This window comes from Dendropsophus ebraccatus, chromosome 2 (genome assembly GCF_027789765.1).
Source record: "Dendropsophus ebraccatus isolate aDenEbr1 chromosome 2, aDenEbr1.pat, whole genome shotgun sequence".
Taxonomy (NCBI): Eukaryota; Metazoa; Chordata; class Amphibia; order Anura; family Hylidae; genus Dendropsophus; species Dendropsophus ebraccatus.
Genome location: NC_091455.1, coordinates 185296040 through 185312487, shown reverse-complemented (window position 1 = coordinate 185312487; position 16448 = coordinate 185296040). Strand labels below are relative to the sequence as shown.

The 16448-nt window shown below is 41.3% G+C and overlaps 1 protein-coding gene across 3 annotated transcripts in view; it reads right to left on the bottom strand.

Moving 5' to 3' along the window:
• The window catches only part of DPP6 (dipeptidyl peptidase like 6), a 1116244-nt gene that overhangs the window by 50644 nt on the left and 1049152 nt on the right, over window positions 1-16448 (bottom strand). For all 3 annotated transcript variants that reach the window (XM_069958878.1, XM_069958876.1, XM_069958877.1), the window contains 4 exons: window positions 14164-14287; window positions 9179-9217; window positions 6766-6873; window positions 5390-5481 (listed from right to left, as the gene is read on the bottom strand). In XM_069958878.1, coding sequence (XP_069814979.1) covers window positions 5390-5481; window positions 6766-6873; window positions 9179-9217; window positions 14164-14287 — 363 coding nt within the window. The remainder of the gene's footprint in view (window positions 1-5389; window positions 5482-6765; window positions 6874-9178; window positions 9218-14163; window positions 14288-16448) is intronic.

Sequence of the window (16448 nt, the reverse complement as noted above, 5' to 3'; positions counted from 1 at the left end):
TTCTCTCAGTAAGTTCATAGATAAGCACTGACCTTTCTGACCCCTGAATTTAGCGTTTTAGGTGCCCAGAGAGTCTACAAACAGCTGACCTTCATGTCACCTCTTCCTGCTCCCTCATCTCCCTCGGCCCCTCCCCCCTTCTTAGGCTTACAATGGAGAGAGCAGAACCTGTCTTCACTGGCTTCTCTGTAATGAAGACGTGTTTGCCTGATAATGCACAGATAAGAAGTCAGGGGGGGAGGCTGGGAGATTGCTTCTTGAGTACAGAAGGAGGCTTTTTTGGCTGATGAAACCTATTACAGAGTTTCTTAAAATCGCTTATACTACTGATTTCTGCAATAAAAAAAAACATGACAGTTACGCTTTAAGTGTTCCTAAGCCACTGCTTAAAGAGGATGTACCACCCGGTACATCCTCTTTAACCTGAACCCACGGATCGATCGGCGCCGGCACAGGGAAGCCGGTGCCGCGGTCCGTTTTCCGTTTTAACATATGGAAAAGAAGTGATAATGCTTCTACCAATAATTGTTAAGAAAGTACACTCCATTATTTGTTCAGAACTCTACCTTCCTGCCAAGTACAAGAAATCCATTGGCAGAGAGTCCATGTTGCGTAGGGGAGAGAAGGATAAGCAGCCGTCAGATGCTGCTGACTACCACTTAAAGGGTTTTTGCATAAAGAATGTACTGCTAGGAGTGTAAAATAAGGCCTAGGTCTGCTACTCTGATCCATACTTGGTGCCTCTGTCTACTTCCCCTGATGCTGCACTCTTATGAGGTTCTCATGAGCACAATGTAACTTCAGTTATTGGCTGTAGTGGTTAAAATATCATCAGCAGAGCAGGGAGAGGGCGTCATCAGGGGGAGTAACTAGAGGCACCATAACTCGACAAGGTTAGTGTAGTGTATTTCACCACCGCTTTACACTAGCACACTAATTTTTCATTAATTTAAATTGCAAAAACTCTATAAATTTAGTGGGAACAATCACTCTTTATTGAGGATTCATCTCTTTTGCATTAACCATGTAGACATTAAAGATTTGTAACTTACCTCTATTTAAAATGTTCACGTTTCCAGTACTTATCAGCTGCTGTATGTTCTGCAAAAAGTGTTGTATTCCTCCCATTCTGACACAGTGCTCTCTGCTGCCACCTCTGTTCAGAAACTGTCCAGAGCAGTAGAGGTTTTCTATGGGGATTTGCTTCTGCTCTGGACAGTTCCTGTCACAAACAGAGGTGGCAGCAGAGAGCACTGTGTCAGGATGGAAAGAATAAACCACTTCCTGCAGAACATACAGCAGCTCATAAGTACTGGAAGACTTGAGATTTTTAAATCGAAGTAATTTACAAATATGTATAACTTTCTAACACCAAATTGACTTTACTCTTGCTTGTATTTGTGCTTCAAACTTGTAACAAGAAACAGACAAGGATAGAATCCTACAAGCTTCCATGTGTTCCTTCCCATAGAAAAAAGTAATCAAACTGCATTTGCTACTAAACAATCCGAGGCAGACGCTGTGGGGGAAGAGGCCTCCCTAAACTCATCATTCAGTATTAGTGTTACATAAAGAGCATCTGCTAGCATTCTCTAGTTTTCTGTGATGGTTCCATATAGTCTTGTGCTGAGCACCTTGGACATGAGCTGATAAATACAAACTGGTTAGCTAACTGGTGAGGAACACTGCCTGTGGACTTGTGTGTAGTTGATATATAAGGTGTTACTAAATATTGGGGTGAGGGTGAGTGCACCAATTCCCTCGCTCTCAGGCAAGTATGCACCTGTAATAAAAGGCACTTTCCTCCATTTTTTGGAGCTTGCATTGATTGCTTATATGTTTTCATGTCTCTGCATTTTTCTTCATCTTGCTATAACCTTAACTAAGGCAAAATCCACATTAACCCCATGGTTGCATGTACATTTGGAAGTTTCGCCAAACATGAAACTTTTTTAGGTTTCCAGGATTAGAAAAACATAGAAAAACCACACCACATCTGTCCTCAGGCCTTATTCACACATCCAGTAATCTACAGATAAGTATTTCTGTACTCGAGTTAGTACACATTGATGTCTATTGGGCTATTCACATGATCAGTAGATTACAAGGACTTAAACCAATCCTGAAAAAAAGGACATGTCCTTGTGTGGACCCGGATTTTTTTTGTGGATTCTCTTATAGAACTCAATGGGATCCCCTATTTTCTATGAACTGTAACCTTTTCCGTAAAAAAATAAGGAGTCATTTGTCACATTTTGAAAGGTTGTGTTTCTTAAAAACGGATTTACGGAAACATGCACTACAGATTCCCAATCTGTACTTTTTAGAGGATTGGACGGGTGGATAACGGGAGGAATCTATGGACATAAAAAAAATACTGAACGTGTGCATAAGGCCTCAGGTTGTAAGCAATATAACAGCTCCCGTCACTTAAAAGGGGTAGTGCGGCGTTGGAAAATTATTCAGTAAATAACACACATTATAAAGTTATACAACTTTGTAATTTATGTTATGGTAGTGAATGGCCCCCTTCCCCGTGTAACCCCCACCCACGAAAGTGTAGTGCACTATACATACCTGATTCGTGTCGACCCTGGCCGCCATCTTGGGGACAATGACGTTGTCTTCGGGAGGCCGGACGGACTGCACCAGCTCTTCTTCATGCCGGCCCCCCTCTGCCGCGTCATTAGCTGCTCAGCCTCGATTGGCTGAGCTTAGTTATGCTCAGCCAGTCGCGGCTGAGCAGCTGATGACGCGGCAGAGGGGGGCCGGCATGAGGGACGGCTGCAGAGGTTAGAAGATTACATCATTCTCACAAGATGGTGGCCGGGGGTCGACACGAATCAGGTGAGTATAATGCACCACACTTCCAGGTTTAGCGTGGGTGGGTGGGGGACACGAGGAAGGGGGCCATTCACTAACATAACATACATTACAAAGTTGTATAACTTTGTAATGTGTGTTATTTTGTGAATAATTGCTTAGCGCCGCACTACCCCTTTAATGGAACTGAGCTGCAATACCCAATATTAACTAGGATAAAAGTGGCACTGTCACTGACAGCTATACTGGTCTGGTCATGTTTTTTTTTATTTATTTTTTTAGAGTTTTTATACTTAATATAAGGATAATGATTTCCTTTTTGGTCCCATGGCACAGGCCTCCGCATCAAGCCAGCACCTTGCTTTGTACTGACAAGGAGCAGCAACTCCAAAACAACTGTCTACAGCTAAGCAACGTTTCCTTCTGGGAGAGATTTTAGCTTGGCTTATTAAAGGGGTTATCCAGGATTAGAAAAAAGCTGCAAAACGTACACATGAACTACAACCAACCTACAACCGAGGACAAGAGTGATGCTGTTTTTGGAAAAAATCAGCCATGTTTTTCTAAGCCTAGATAACCCCTTTAAATCTCGTCATGTTCTAAAGCTTCTTAAAGGTGTCAGTTACTGACCTGAAGAGATACTACCTGAAAAGGTGGCACCCTTTGAATGAAAACTACCTTGCATATCCTTTTTTTTCCAAAATTCCCAGAGCAGCCTATAAGTCTCTGTATGCCTTGGGGCGCTCTCCTCAAGGAGAAACATTATCCCTTCCGTCCCATGACTATTCCCCAATATTATAGTATTCTCCAATATCATGGTCTGCTGAATGCGTGTATATTCTTATAGCGGAGAAAAGGATGAACAGCCACCGAACACCTTTAGGGCTTCTTATCTGAAGAACCAGATAAGAAAATTCAACCTGTCTAATTAAATTTTCCCCTGAGAACAGATGTTCAAGGTGCCTGACAGACTTTATAGACATTGTCACTGGAACCTGACGAAGACGACAGGGCGTGCTGACATCAATCTAACGTCTATAGCCCGCTATATAACTAAGTGCAATCTGCAAGAAACAGAGCACAGGACTCTTATTTTAACAGCTAGATCACAGCTGAGTAAATATTTGGGTAGGATACAAAAATATTTAAATAAATAGAAAAGAAAAATATTAAAAATATAAAAAAGAAAGGGGGTTGTTCAGATCCTTTGTAAACTTTAACCCAAATGGTCCCTATGGGCAACACTAGTCTAGGTAATAAATATAGTCATAGACAGATCACTTTGTAAGTTATATGCGTCATCCTGCAACTTTTATTCAGTATATTGCTCTAATTGCTTTTCTACCTTTATATAGTCAAAATAAGATATTTTTATTTCTTTAAAAATGGGCTAGGGCTTATTTTTGGGGTAGATCTTATTTTTTTTAATTTAGGAACAATTACACATTTTGCTCAAATCCTTTCTTCTACTCCATGGAGTAGCCTTTTCTTTTTGAACTCATGTTGTCTGGGGGTAAAATTGTACCATTAATAGAGATGAGTAAATTTACAGTACTTAACTCACTTTGTTAGCTCGGCAGTCGGCTTATCAGCCAGCTGCCTTTCAGCTCCATGCTGATCCTTCCTGGGTTCCTGGTATAGCTGGATCCAGTCCTGGGAAACTTCTCCCAGTTTCCCAGACTGGATCCAGCTCTTCCCAGCAACTGGAGCGGCACAGAGTTCAAAGGCAGCCGGCGTTGTTAATACTGTAAATTTGCTCATCTCTAACGATTACCTATACAGTATACCAGTTAGAGATGAGCAAATCTATTTGTATAGTTGTAGATCTGGCTCAAATTCGCTAAATCAGGAGGCTGGACTCAGCAGTGGGTGGTTTCGCGCTGTCATGGTGGGAGGTAGCGGGGCACTTGTCCAGGACAGTTGGGAGCTAGGGTATGCTTAGGGTCTTATTAGACAAAACGATTTTTTATTTTGTCTGATTAACGATTACACAAAAGCGCTTTTGTGAACAACCTGAAATCATTCACCATAATACACAGAACGATAGTCGTAATAACAAATGAACGATGCGTACATACACCGAAAGATTTGCGAACGATTAACAATGATTTTATGGTCAGCTCAAATAATCTTTCCATGTAATAGGGCCCTTATTCTCTGTTTCTGTGATGTCAGTGACGTTATTTTTGGAGTAGGGCTTATATTTCAAGCCTATTCCAAGGACCCTGCAAAATTAAAGGGGATATCCAGTGCGGAAAAAAATGGCCACTTTTCCCCCTCTCTTGTCTCCAGATGGGGTTTCAAACTCAGTTCCATTGAAGTAAATGGAGCTTAATTGCAAACTGCACCTGAACTGGAGACAAGAGAGGGGGAAAAGTGGCCATGTTTTTGTAGCACTGGATAACTCCTTTAAGCTACAACATATTTTTGGGTAGGGCTTATTTTTGAAGAAACATGGTAATAAATAAATTAAAGATCTTTATGTTTCTTAATGGCTATAAAGATGGCTATATAATGCCTTATGATACTGAATCATGAATGTACATGTGTATCATTAAATACTTACATTTTTTGATTCTTTTCATCATATGCCAGAATCTCCGTAACATCCCAGTCTCCTGAGGTGATAGACTGTAAGTTGTCATTACTGTTGTTAGCCTAAAAGATGAAGAAACGTAACGAAAATATTATTTCCAATGAGACGCTATATTCTTTCCAGAATCAAAACAATTGGGGGAAGAAGTAAAAGATCTGTTGTTCCTGACCCGTGGCTCTATTTATATCAGAGCCGGCGGGGCCCGATACGGAGACTGGCGGGGGGTACAGAGGTCGGACGCCCTCAACCTCCTAATTTTCCCCTATCCTGTGGATAGGGAAAAGTAATTTTTTACTGGAATACCTCTTTAACATAAGTAATAAGACATAAAAATGTGCTCAGTTTTATTCATCCACATCTCATATAGACAGCAGTGATGTTAATAGGTAGTGCAACATTTTGGGCCAAGCCCTTCATCAGGCTTGTGCTGTATAATGTCTCCCTGATAATCGACCCTTCTGGACTAGTCCTATTCACAAATAGCACATCACTAAGGAAGCTTCCAGTTTCACTGTTCAGTGCATGGGTTGTCTTTTCTGTACACTCTTCCTTGGACTCATTTGGTCACAATAAAATGAAAGTTGGAGACGGTGTCCCTTTAAATGATTTCTTCAGGCAATTTTTTTGCTTTCTTAAGGTGGTTCATAATGCAATTCTTAAAGTGGAGAGCAGTGGTAACTACTGGAGATGAGCGCGGCTCAAGCATACTCGAGTCTGATCATTTGGCATTTAGGCTGTATCCAAGTTTTCCAGGACTCCCTAGGGCTGCATCCAACTTCTTCAAATACCAAAGATGCATGCTCGAGTCGTCCTCATCTCTAGTGACTACCGCTTGACAATTCATAGACTGCAACAATGTCTATTGAGTGTCACCAGTTGTCAATGAGACATCAACCAGTTGACAGAACTGACTAGAAGTAAAAATAACAGGAGCCCAAACGAATAACTACTGAATGGAGGTGTTCTAGAACAAAAAATGGATGAATCAGTAAAAACAGTGCGCCATTAGGATCATGGCAAATGATCCTTCTTTTAAATAATAATTATTTTATCTCGTAGCACCAGTGCTACATCATCATATGGCCCCTGTCCTTCATCATGGGTCCGCAATCTAAATTCACCAATCTGGATGTTTTTGGAGTGACAGGAAGAACATACAAACTCCTTAAAGATGTTGTCCTTCAACCCAGGACCCCAGTACTGCCAACAGTGCATCCTTTAAATTATACAACAAAAGCTGAACACCATGGTATATTTATGGTTATTTAGTTCTTTTGCCATACTAGGGAACATATCTTAACCCTTACTCATTACCACCCGAGCCATGTTGCAGAGTAATGTCTTACTTGTGATGAAGAAACAGCAATATGGTGAAATTTCCCGCGACCTAACTGTGGAATTGCTCTCACAAAGAAGAACTTTCTGCCGTCCTTCGAGAAGATTGGCTGTTCGTTCTGAAATACAGACAAGATAGAAGCGTTAGCATTCATGAGGCCAAAATCAATAGTCTAATGGTTCAGCTAAACACTCGGAGCTGAGCTGTATGAAAAACAATTGTGTAGCGTTAACTGTTATTACCCATACTGTAGTCTCATCTCTTGCAGCCTAATGATGCCACGCGGGTAATATGTAGCTGCTACAAAAGACCGTAAGTCCCTGTCAAATCAAGTTTACTATGAATTTGATCCTGAAGCCTACGAGACATTATAGCTGGACGTAAAGAGACAGAACCCTGTGGAAAAACAACCTGCCACATAGAACACATACAGATAGTATTTTGTTATAATAAAAACAGCAATCTACCTGGGAGAAATAATGTGGAGGCCGACGTGAAATAGAGATTGGCGGACACCATGTGATTAGTTTCTGGACATCAATGGCCTAACATTGTCCAGTGCATCAATAGGAAGGGGAGATGAAATGACGAGGATACATGAAAGGGCATTTCACCTCTCAATGGTTTGAGCTTAAAGGAAATCTATCACCTAGATTTTCTAATGGGTTTCTATTTTATATAAGTCTGCATTGAAATGTCCTACCATTTAGGTGCCACGCACAGGAAGATAAGATAAAGACATCATAGAATTTCTACTCTCTCACTGTTAAGGTCCCCATACGTTTTGTAGACTTTGTTAGTGTAAATTGTTAGTGCCGTAAAGCAGTAAGTGTAGAGCGTATTGGACTCTCCCGACAATTCATGGACAGATGATGTTTGTGGACATAGCGGACAGGGATAATGGATAGCCATGATTAAGAGGGAGGACCTCGCAACGCGTCGGCGTTTTTTTAGCTCACTGCTCACTTTTTGTTTTGTTTTTTAAGTTTTGATGCGCAAATAAAGAAATATTTATACTTTAGAAGCTGTGGACACTTACCTTTTTTGGATGCCTTACGGGTTGCAGCCCGCTATAATGCCTTTCCACGTGCTTCAGGATACCACTGCTAACTGAGTTAACCACTACAGCGTGTTTGGGTGAGCGGACACTTTTTCTTTTATTATTTCATAATGGAATTAATAGACTGAATTGGCCCAAATAGGAAGATTATCGGTTCATGTAATAGAGACAACGATCACCCGATGTTCTGAAGTTACCAAATTTTTCTAGACTTTTTTAAAATAATTGAAGCTCATATTTCTCCCCTCTGCATATTCTATTTCCACAGATTACAGTTTAAGGTTATGTTCTCACAACGTATAACAATGGCCCATATTTGGCACTCAAAACAACGGCTGTTGTTTTGAGTATCAAACAATGGCTGTTGTTTGAAATTTAAAATTTCATTGCAGTCTATCGACAATGGCTGGAAAGAAATCACATGAACATTATTTTGACGGTCATAGCCAAACAACGGCCATTGTTCATGAAACAATAGCCGTTGTTTGCATTGACTTCAATGCAAATCATTGCATTATAAAAGGAAGGGCCATTGTTTTAATTGAAAGCAAGGGCTGTTCTTTTCATAAAAACTACGGTGACTAAAACTACCTGACTAAATGCCTGATTGAGTCATCTCAACAGTGACAGCCTACTCAGCCAATCATTGACTGAATCGGCTGAGAGGGCTGTCATTCCATGGGACAAGTCCATCTTAGATGTGGATACAGGAGTGGTCAGTGGGGTACTCGAAGACCCCCTAGGAGGACCCTGGGGAGCGCCGTGGAGTAATAGTGTGTTTATTATGTTCTCTGTAAGGATATGTTCACACTGAGTAAATGTAGCGGAACTCCACAGCGGAACTTTCTGCTGTTGAATCCTGCCTGCCTCAGTGTGACACTGCTTCTCTATGAGAAGGCTCGCGTGCCTCAGCTCTCCGCTCAAAGAACTGACATCTCAATTCTTTGCGCCGAGAGCAGCAGGAGCGGAGGCGCGCGGGCCCTCCCATAGAGAAGCAGTGTCACACTGAGGCAGGCGGGATTCCACGGCGGAATTCCGCCACATTTGCTCAGCGCAGAAATATATAAAAGATTTTAAAGAGAAATACCAAAACACCCTGTGAAAAAGCCGGAATAAACAGGTAAAAAAAGTGTAATAACAGAAAAACGTGTCCTACATGCATATGACCTTACAGGCGCTCGGTAAGAAAGAAGCCACTTCTCCAAAACCACCATAGAAAGTAACATTTTGTATTTTTACAAAAATCTTACTCTCTGGAGACATGTCTTCTCATCTGATCAGTAAGCAAGTTTATATTTGTATCGTGTTTAACGTTTGATATTGAAAGTTTTCAATTTTTTATGCATTAAAAAAAAAATGTTACCTGTCTGTGTAACCAGGCTTCACTTTCATCTTCATGTTTCTGGAGGAAAAAAAAAGAATACAAGATTAACAATCTGCAGGTTACTCTCAAATCTCCAAGTCTTTTTTTTTTTCTCGTCAAAAACGTAATCACAAGCCATACTGTTCTCAGGTTGTACAACGGTGGCTTTCAGTCTTGGGTGGGTCTATCACTGGGGCTGATTATCGATTAAATGGAAGTTCATAGGAGCATTTGTTCCCAATCAATGTTAACAAATGAGATGTTCCTATCATGAATAGCTGAGTTATGTGGGTTTACAGTATAACTTGTCTGACAATTTAGTTAGTAATGAGATGGGCATAAACTTAAAGAGGTATTACAGGAAAAATTCACTTTTGCCCTATCCACAGGATAGGGCAAAAGTAGGAGATCACGGGTAGTCCGACCTCTGTACCCTCGCCAATCTCTGTATCAGGCCCCCGTCAGCTCTGTTATGAATAGAGCCGTGGGTACAGCACGTGACCCATGGCTCTATTCATTCCTATGGAGCCGACAGAAAGAGCGGCAGAGGTCAGACCCCTCATGATCTCCTACTTTTCCACTATTCTGTGTATAGGGGGAAAAGTGATTTTTTTTTCATGGAATACCTCATTAATTTTGATAATGAGAGTGAATATCATTTATGGGTGTGATTATACAGTCATGGGGTATGAATGTTTTACATTAAGGGGTGTGTATGGCCTATACACAATTACTGACTGTATGGTCAGAGACATTATAACTAGAGATGAGCGAACCGGGTTCGGGCTCGAGTCCATCCGAACCCGAACGATCGGCATTTGATTAGCTGGGGCTGCTGAAGTTGAATAAAGCTCTAAGGTTGTCTGGAAAACGTGGATGCAGCCAATGACTATATCCATGATTTCCACATAGTCTTAGGGCTTTATCCAACTTTAGCAGCCACCACTAATCTAATGACGACAGTTCGGGTTCGGATGGACTCCAGCATGCTTGAGGTTCGTTCATCTCTAATTATAACCCAACATATCTCAGGAACGTATTAAGAAACTATGAAAAGGTTTGTGATCAGGGCACCCTACGCTATTTAATGCCATCATGTGTGAACCAAAGCTACCACAGTGTGTTTGCCCTGATGACACAGGTCAGGGAATTCAAAGTTGCCCATAGCTGTGCATTTTCTTATCGTAATTCTCCACCGGATGACCCCATTAATGAAATAACGTTAGAAAATTGCTATTGATACAATTCCCTACCATAATCCTCTGCCTTTACTATTAATAAAGATAGAACACAGTTTAACAATTTCCCAAGATAATATCCGAGGAAGGTTTATCAGCGAGAGGCAGACGCCGTGCTCATTGATCATCTATTGCAATGCTCAGCATTAATGCAACTACAAACCATTCTTTCCGAAGAGAAAACATAAGATAATTCAGCCAGATTCATTATTGTCAGTATGGAAATGGCTAATGATATCCAAAAAGAAGCTAAAATCAATGAATATGAAAGTGACGAGTCAAAGGAAATTTCCAATGCTAATGACTTCCACACTCCTCAAGTGAAATGGCTGAAGGACTAAGAATAACCCATTAAAAAAGACATTACAATATCTGAAAATAGGGGGGAAATTGAATTCATGGCTTACCGAATATTAATGAGAATGGGGATAGGAGAAAAAAATCTTTTTTTTTTTTCCTGTGAAAACTCAGGAATTAATTTCCAAGTATGAAACTGGATTAATACTTTGTGATACTGAGCTATACCTATTAAATGGGAAGCCTTCAGATATGAGGTGTCCTGGTGGTCTTTCAAAAGCCGATCAGCTTCTACAAGGCTCAGTTCACATCTAAAGAGGTATATGTCTTCTATATGTTAATAGTATTCACTGATAGGGCCGGCCCACCATCTAATATATGTGTATAATACCCACCAGCAGATATTGAGGGAGAGAAGGATCACAGTTGGACTTCACCATACCTAGAGGAGATACTGTATGCCAACACTGGTGTGCATGTGTATGGGGGGTCATGAAAGGTAGCTTGTGGTCAGTATTGACTACAAAGCTGTCTGAAATGTATGACCAGCTACTGTCTCAAGCCCCGCACTGCACAGACCCCGTAGCAGTTGTGTGGTCTGCCTCCATGGTAGCTACGCCACCAAGTATGACCATCGTGAGTTGGCAAAATCCATTGACTCTTGTATATGTCAGGTGCTTTTGTTCTTGGAGAGGCAATAAACATTGAAGAATTGTTTACACATGCGGAGAAAACTTTTTTTTGTCCTTTTGTTCTCACCACAGATGGAAGGGGCGGGTCGATGCACTGTGGGCTGTAAGAAACTTACCTTCATCCTCAGCGCCCTGTGTGCTATAGCAACATCTAAGCAAATTAAATACTTCTAACCTGCTGTTTCCCTTTAAGGATTATTCTAAAGTCATGAAGATTTAAAAAAAATGTGATCTTATCTAGGATCTTGCAGGATTAATAAGTGGACCGGGCAGACCAAACCTCAGATCAGAGGAACTGTCAGGTATCAGCCACATAGAATAAGAGAGAATGAAGCATTGGCAGACAGAGCCCTCATCTATCACAGACGGCCTTGTCACATTCCGAAAGCATTTTAAGATTATTTAGGCATCTGGGTTATAATGAGGCTTTCTCCTTGGAATAATGATTTGCTGAGTGTGCAGCCAGATAGGTAGGTAGGAGGAATCTCATTACACCAAAGCACTCCTTCCTAGAGGCCATGATTTACTGATTGGCTTGTTGAGCGTTATTTCACAAAATCTCTTGTTGAATAGGTTCTCCACTTAAATATTTTTAGTTAAAATCTGATTACCATGGATTGCATTTCCCTTTCTCTGTTGTAATTACCAAAGCTGATATAGTTTTTAGTTGCACCAGCCACCATAGACATATTGCCTAACAAATCCAATTGCCTAACAAATTTCAATGAAGTTGTCAAGCAGGATGTTCCTGGCCACATGTCTGTCATATGGTTAATTTAGATGTGGCAGATTTGTTGGCGAAATCTTTGGAATTCTCCATTCATCTTAATGGGGCTAGCAAAAGTCAGTGCATTTGCTACCAAAAAAGCAAATCTAAAAATCTGTGCCATAAATCTGTTAGCACCAGTGTCTTATGAGTGTGTTAAAGGGGTTGTCCATTTAGGAAAAAACACTTTCACATAGCCTATTCATGGGGCTGTCCAGCATATACAACAACACAACAGTGTGGTATAGTTACCAGCCCCGCTATGCTGGTTGCTGGTACCCAGGCTACTCATAGCGGCCTCGGGACCCCCACCAGAAGGCATTTTGCCCCGAGTTGTGATGACTTTACGACTTGGGAAAAAATGCCTGTCCAGGCTGATGCCTGTCCCGCCCAGTCACTAAGTGGGCGTGATACGTGAAGCGCCAGAGATCCTGGAACCTGGCAGATGTCCCAAAGCGGTGATCTGGGGAGGAAGAGGCATGGGGAAAGGTGAGTTAATACTCTTTGTTACTTTCCCCTGTGCCCCTGCCTTTTTTTAAGAACCCTAACTTCTCCTTTAGGTGAGGACAGGGTCATGAGCGCCCAATACGAGGAGTAAAATTTTACCCATCTGGTCGGATTCTACTGTACAGTAACACACATTGCTGATAAAAGTTATTGCTGGCTACGATAGAAAAGTACCACAACCAACAATTCCTTGCATATCGGTCAGTGACATTGTGGTTATCATCTAGTTGCAAAACCTAAAAAAAGTGATAAGGTTGAAAGGAAAGACTTTGTTATGAAAAATTCCTTATCCTGAGCGATCTGATTTGTTACCGGGCGATACTTAATAAAATGCTCATGGCGAATGAAATGGAGATTGTTCATATCGGTGGATGATCTGGCATCCAAATAAATGAATTGTTATTGGTCTTCTTGTTATTTTGACATGTCTCACACTGCTTCGCCTTATCGTATACTGTTGTGGAATTACATTTTAACAATTAGACTGCACGTCTGGACCAGACAGGTTCAGATATAAAGCGTAAAAATCGCTGATGTGATTGACAAAAAGATCTCTATAGACATTATGGGGTTGTCATTTTTATTCGCACACATGGGATAAGACACTCTAAGTATGTCATCATGTCAGTATAGAGGGAAAAAAAAGTGTTAAAAAAATATTGCCCTTAAAGGGGTACACTGAAAAAGAAAGATTATTGTCAAATCCGCTGGTAAAAAAGTTATATAGATATGTTAATTACTTCTGTTTAAAAATCTAAAGCCATTAAGTACTTATTAGCTGCTGTACGTCCTGCAGGAAGTGGCATATTCTTTTTAGTCTGACACTGCTCTCTCTCTCTCTGCTGCCACCTCTGTCAGGAACTGGCTAGAGGTTTTCTGTACATTGTTATACAAGAGCAGGAGAGGTTTTCTATGGGGATTTGCTATTGCTCTGGACGGTACCTAACACGGACAGAGGTGGCAGTAGAGAGCACTGTGTCAGACTGGAAAGAATACACAACTTCCTGCAGCACATACAGCAGCCAATAAGTACTGGAAGACTTGGATTTTTTATTATAAATAATTTACAAATCTGTATAACTTTCTGACACCAGTTGATTAAAAAACATTCTTTTTTTTCTGGCGTTCCCCTTTAATGCTGTATTTCTACTCCATCCACCATTAAGGTGGGAAATCTCTTTAGTATTCTTCAGGCTTTTGTTTACTGTCTCCACTTTTTCTGTTCTTGTGTTTCTCATCTGTTGTTGTACAGCACTAGGTTGTATTGACAGGACTCCAGCAAAAATCAATGATGCCCCATGCCCCTAATTTGTAATTTGAAGAACATTCATTACTCTTACTAGCACAGTTATTTTGGAAAGGGACTGTGTCTATGCAATACAGTCTGCGTCTGTTTCATCTATCACTCGAATGTCAGAATCCAGTCTGTTCTATTAGATTGCCAGCGAGGAAAGCTAGATCCTTATAGATAAAATGTTTATATACCTTAGTGCAAACTCCAGTGATAGCATCACACAATGTCAGGATGGAGATATTCTGAGCCCTGTTTAGCCAGTTGACTGCCACCTTGGTATTGGTTGCCCATTTCACCATGGTTATATAGTACTCTCTGCAATGAGAAGAAAGAGAGACAAGTTGTTAATTTCCAATATAAAATTTCACATTATTAATAAATCAGTTTACACATATGTATTGGTACATTGTATGTTATGAGTGTGGTCATATCATCAACATCATACTGATAAATAAATAAATAAATAAAATAGATTAAAAAAATCCATATTTTCCCGGACTTCCTAGGGCTCCATCCAAATATCTTCAGCTGAATGCCTGGACTCGTGTTCAAGTTGTGCTCATCTCCGACTTTTCCAGTTAAAATATAGGGAGGGATTATATAAGGCCCCGCCCCCTTTTCCCCCCATCAGGAATTACTAAGAGGCGCACACCTCTTAGTGAATCCGCCCAGCTGGGCGCCCGATCCTGCGCCCGGCTTACCAAATCTACACCTGCTTCCAGCAGGTGTAGTTTTGCATCATGATATGCTCGCAGGCATAAATCATGATAAATAAGGCGTGGGTGGAGGCCACAACTCCTCCCCGTCTTGTACGGTAGGTGTACGTCAGGGAGAAGGGGCGAATCTGCACCTTCTCCCTGGCGTACGCCTCGGGTGGACATTTCCTAAAGAGTTTGGGATACACTGGCCGTATAAGACTCCCCCTCTTTCCAGCGCACACCAAATAAAAATGTATAAAAATCATCAGACAGCAGCGAGATCTGAGAGGCAGAGAAGGAGGTACAGTAACACCGGTAGGATACAAGGGCGGCCAGATGGGGGATAGAGGTGTGTTCTTCTGGTCACAGTGCCACTCTACTTTTTTTTTTCCATACCCTGGATGCCTGCAGTTTGCTTTTCCCTTCATAGGTTGCCACATACAGTGGGAATGCAGCCATTTTTTAACTCCTCCCCCCCCCCTTCCTGTATGTGGCGACCACATATTCTCCAGTCCGGCTCCGAAGTTTTTCAGCACCCGCCCTGTAAGACAACACCCGGCAAGATTTTCCTGGGTTAAAAAGTAGTCTTATATGCAGGAAAATAAAGCATACGTTTTTTTTTTCTTCCATGAAATCAATACGGCTCTTTATACATCACTGTATATGGGTCACCCTACACCGTTAGGAATAATGGTGATTGCATTTTTGGAAAATACCCAAAAACTTCCACTAGCTTTGGCTACTGACCACTGATAAATAACAGGAGTACTTACAAGGATCTCTGATTAGCTTTATTTAATAAGCCTGCACTCTGAGTCAGTGCAGATTGATCATTCAGGACTGGGTGTACCACTCAAGTGCAAGGCTGAGCCAGATATTGCTACACAGACTGACATTTCTGATTAAAAGATGGATGTGCTGCTCCGCTAATGGAAATAGGCGAGTCCTCCAGTGCTGCAAAGTTTATGGATCAACATAAGTAAATGTCTGGTGTGATACATTGCTCTGCTGTTTGGTGTGATGTACGGTAAGAATGATAATACATGCCTCTACCTTAAAGAAGGATAATAGCCACTGCTGTGTAATCCAGTTTAACAGGGGGATACAATAATATGACTTGTGAATATTTGATGGCAGTATATCATTTCTATTTATTATTTTTTGGAATATAAGAGCTTTTATTGTAATCCTGAATTTATACCAAGCTGGTGAAATAGGGTCGGCTGGTATTCAATGTACATCCTTGCTTAGATTGCATCAAACCTAGTAGCCATGTTGCCTGCTTATGACTAGAGTTGATCGAACCTCGGGAAATTCCTGATGCCTTCCCGGTCCCTAGGTAATAGGCTGATTCCCGGAACTCCAGACGGTCCCCGGGCACTCTCCTCCTTCCCCACGGACCGGGAAGGCTTCAGCAATCAAATGTGGCAGGTTCTTGAATGTTCGAGTTCGATTGAACCTAGGATTTCCCGAGGTTCGATCAACTCTACTTATGAACAGATGGCCCAGCCAGGACATGTTCTGGGTTAATAGGAAGAATTAACTAAAGGTAAAAAATAGCTTGCAGCACTTCTAGTATTATAAGGAGCGAGGGAAGCAAGAAGATGCAGCTTCACCCAATAGCTTCAGAGTACTGAGAGATGTTGTGGAAGCGGGCATCGGATTGATAACTTTTCCTGTACAGGGTAGTAACATACAAAAATGTTGATTTTTTTTTGTCTGAAGGTACAAAGAACTTTACCAATAGTAGTACTGTGTACAGGGTGCATGCAGGGAGT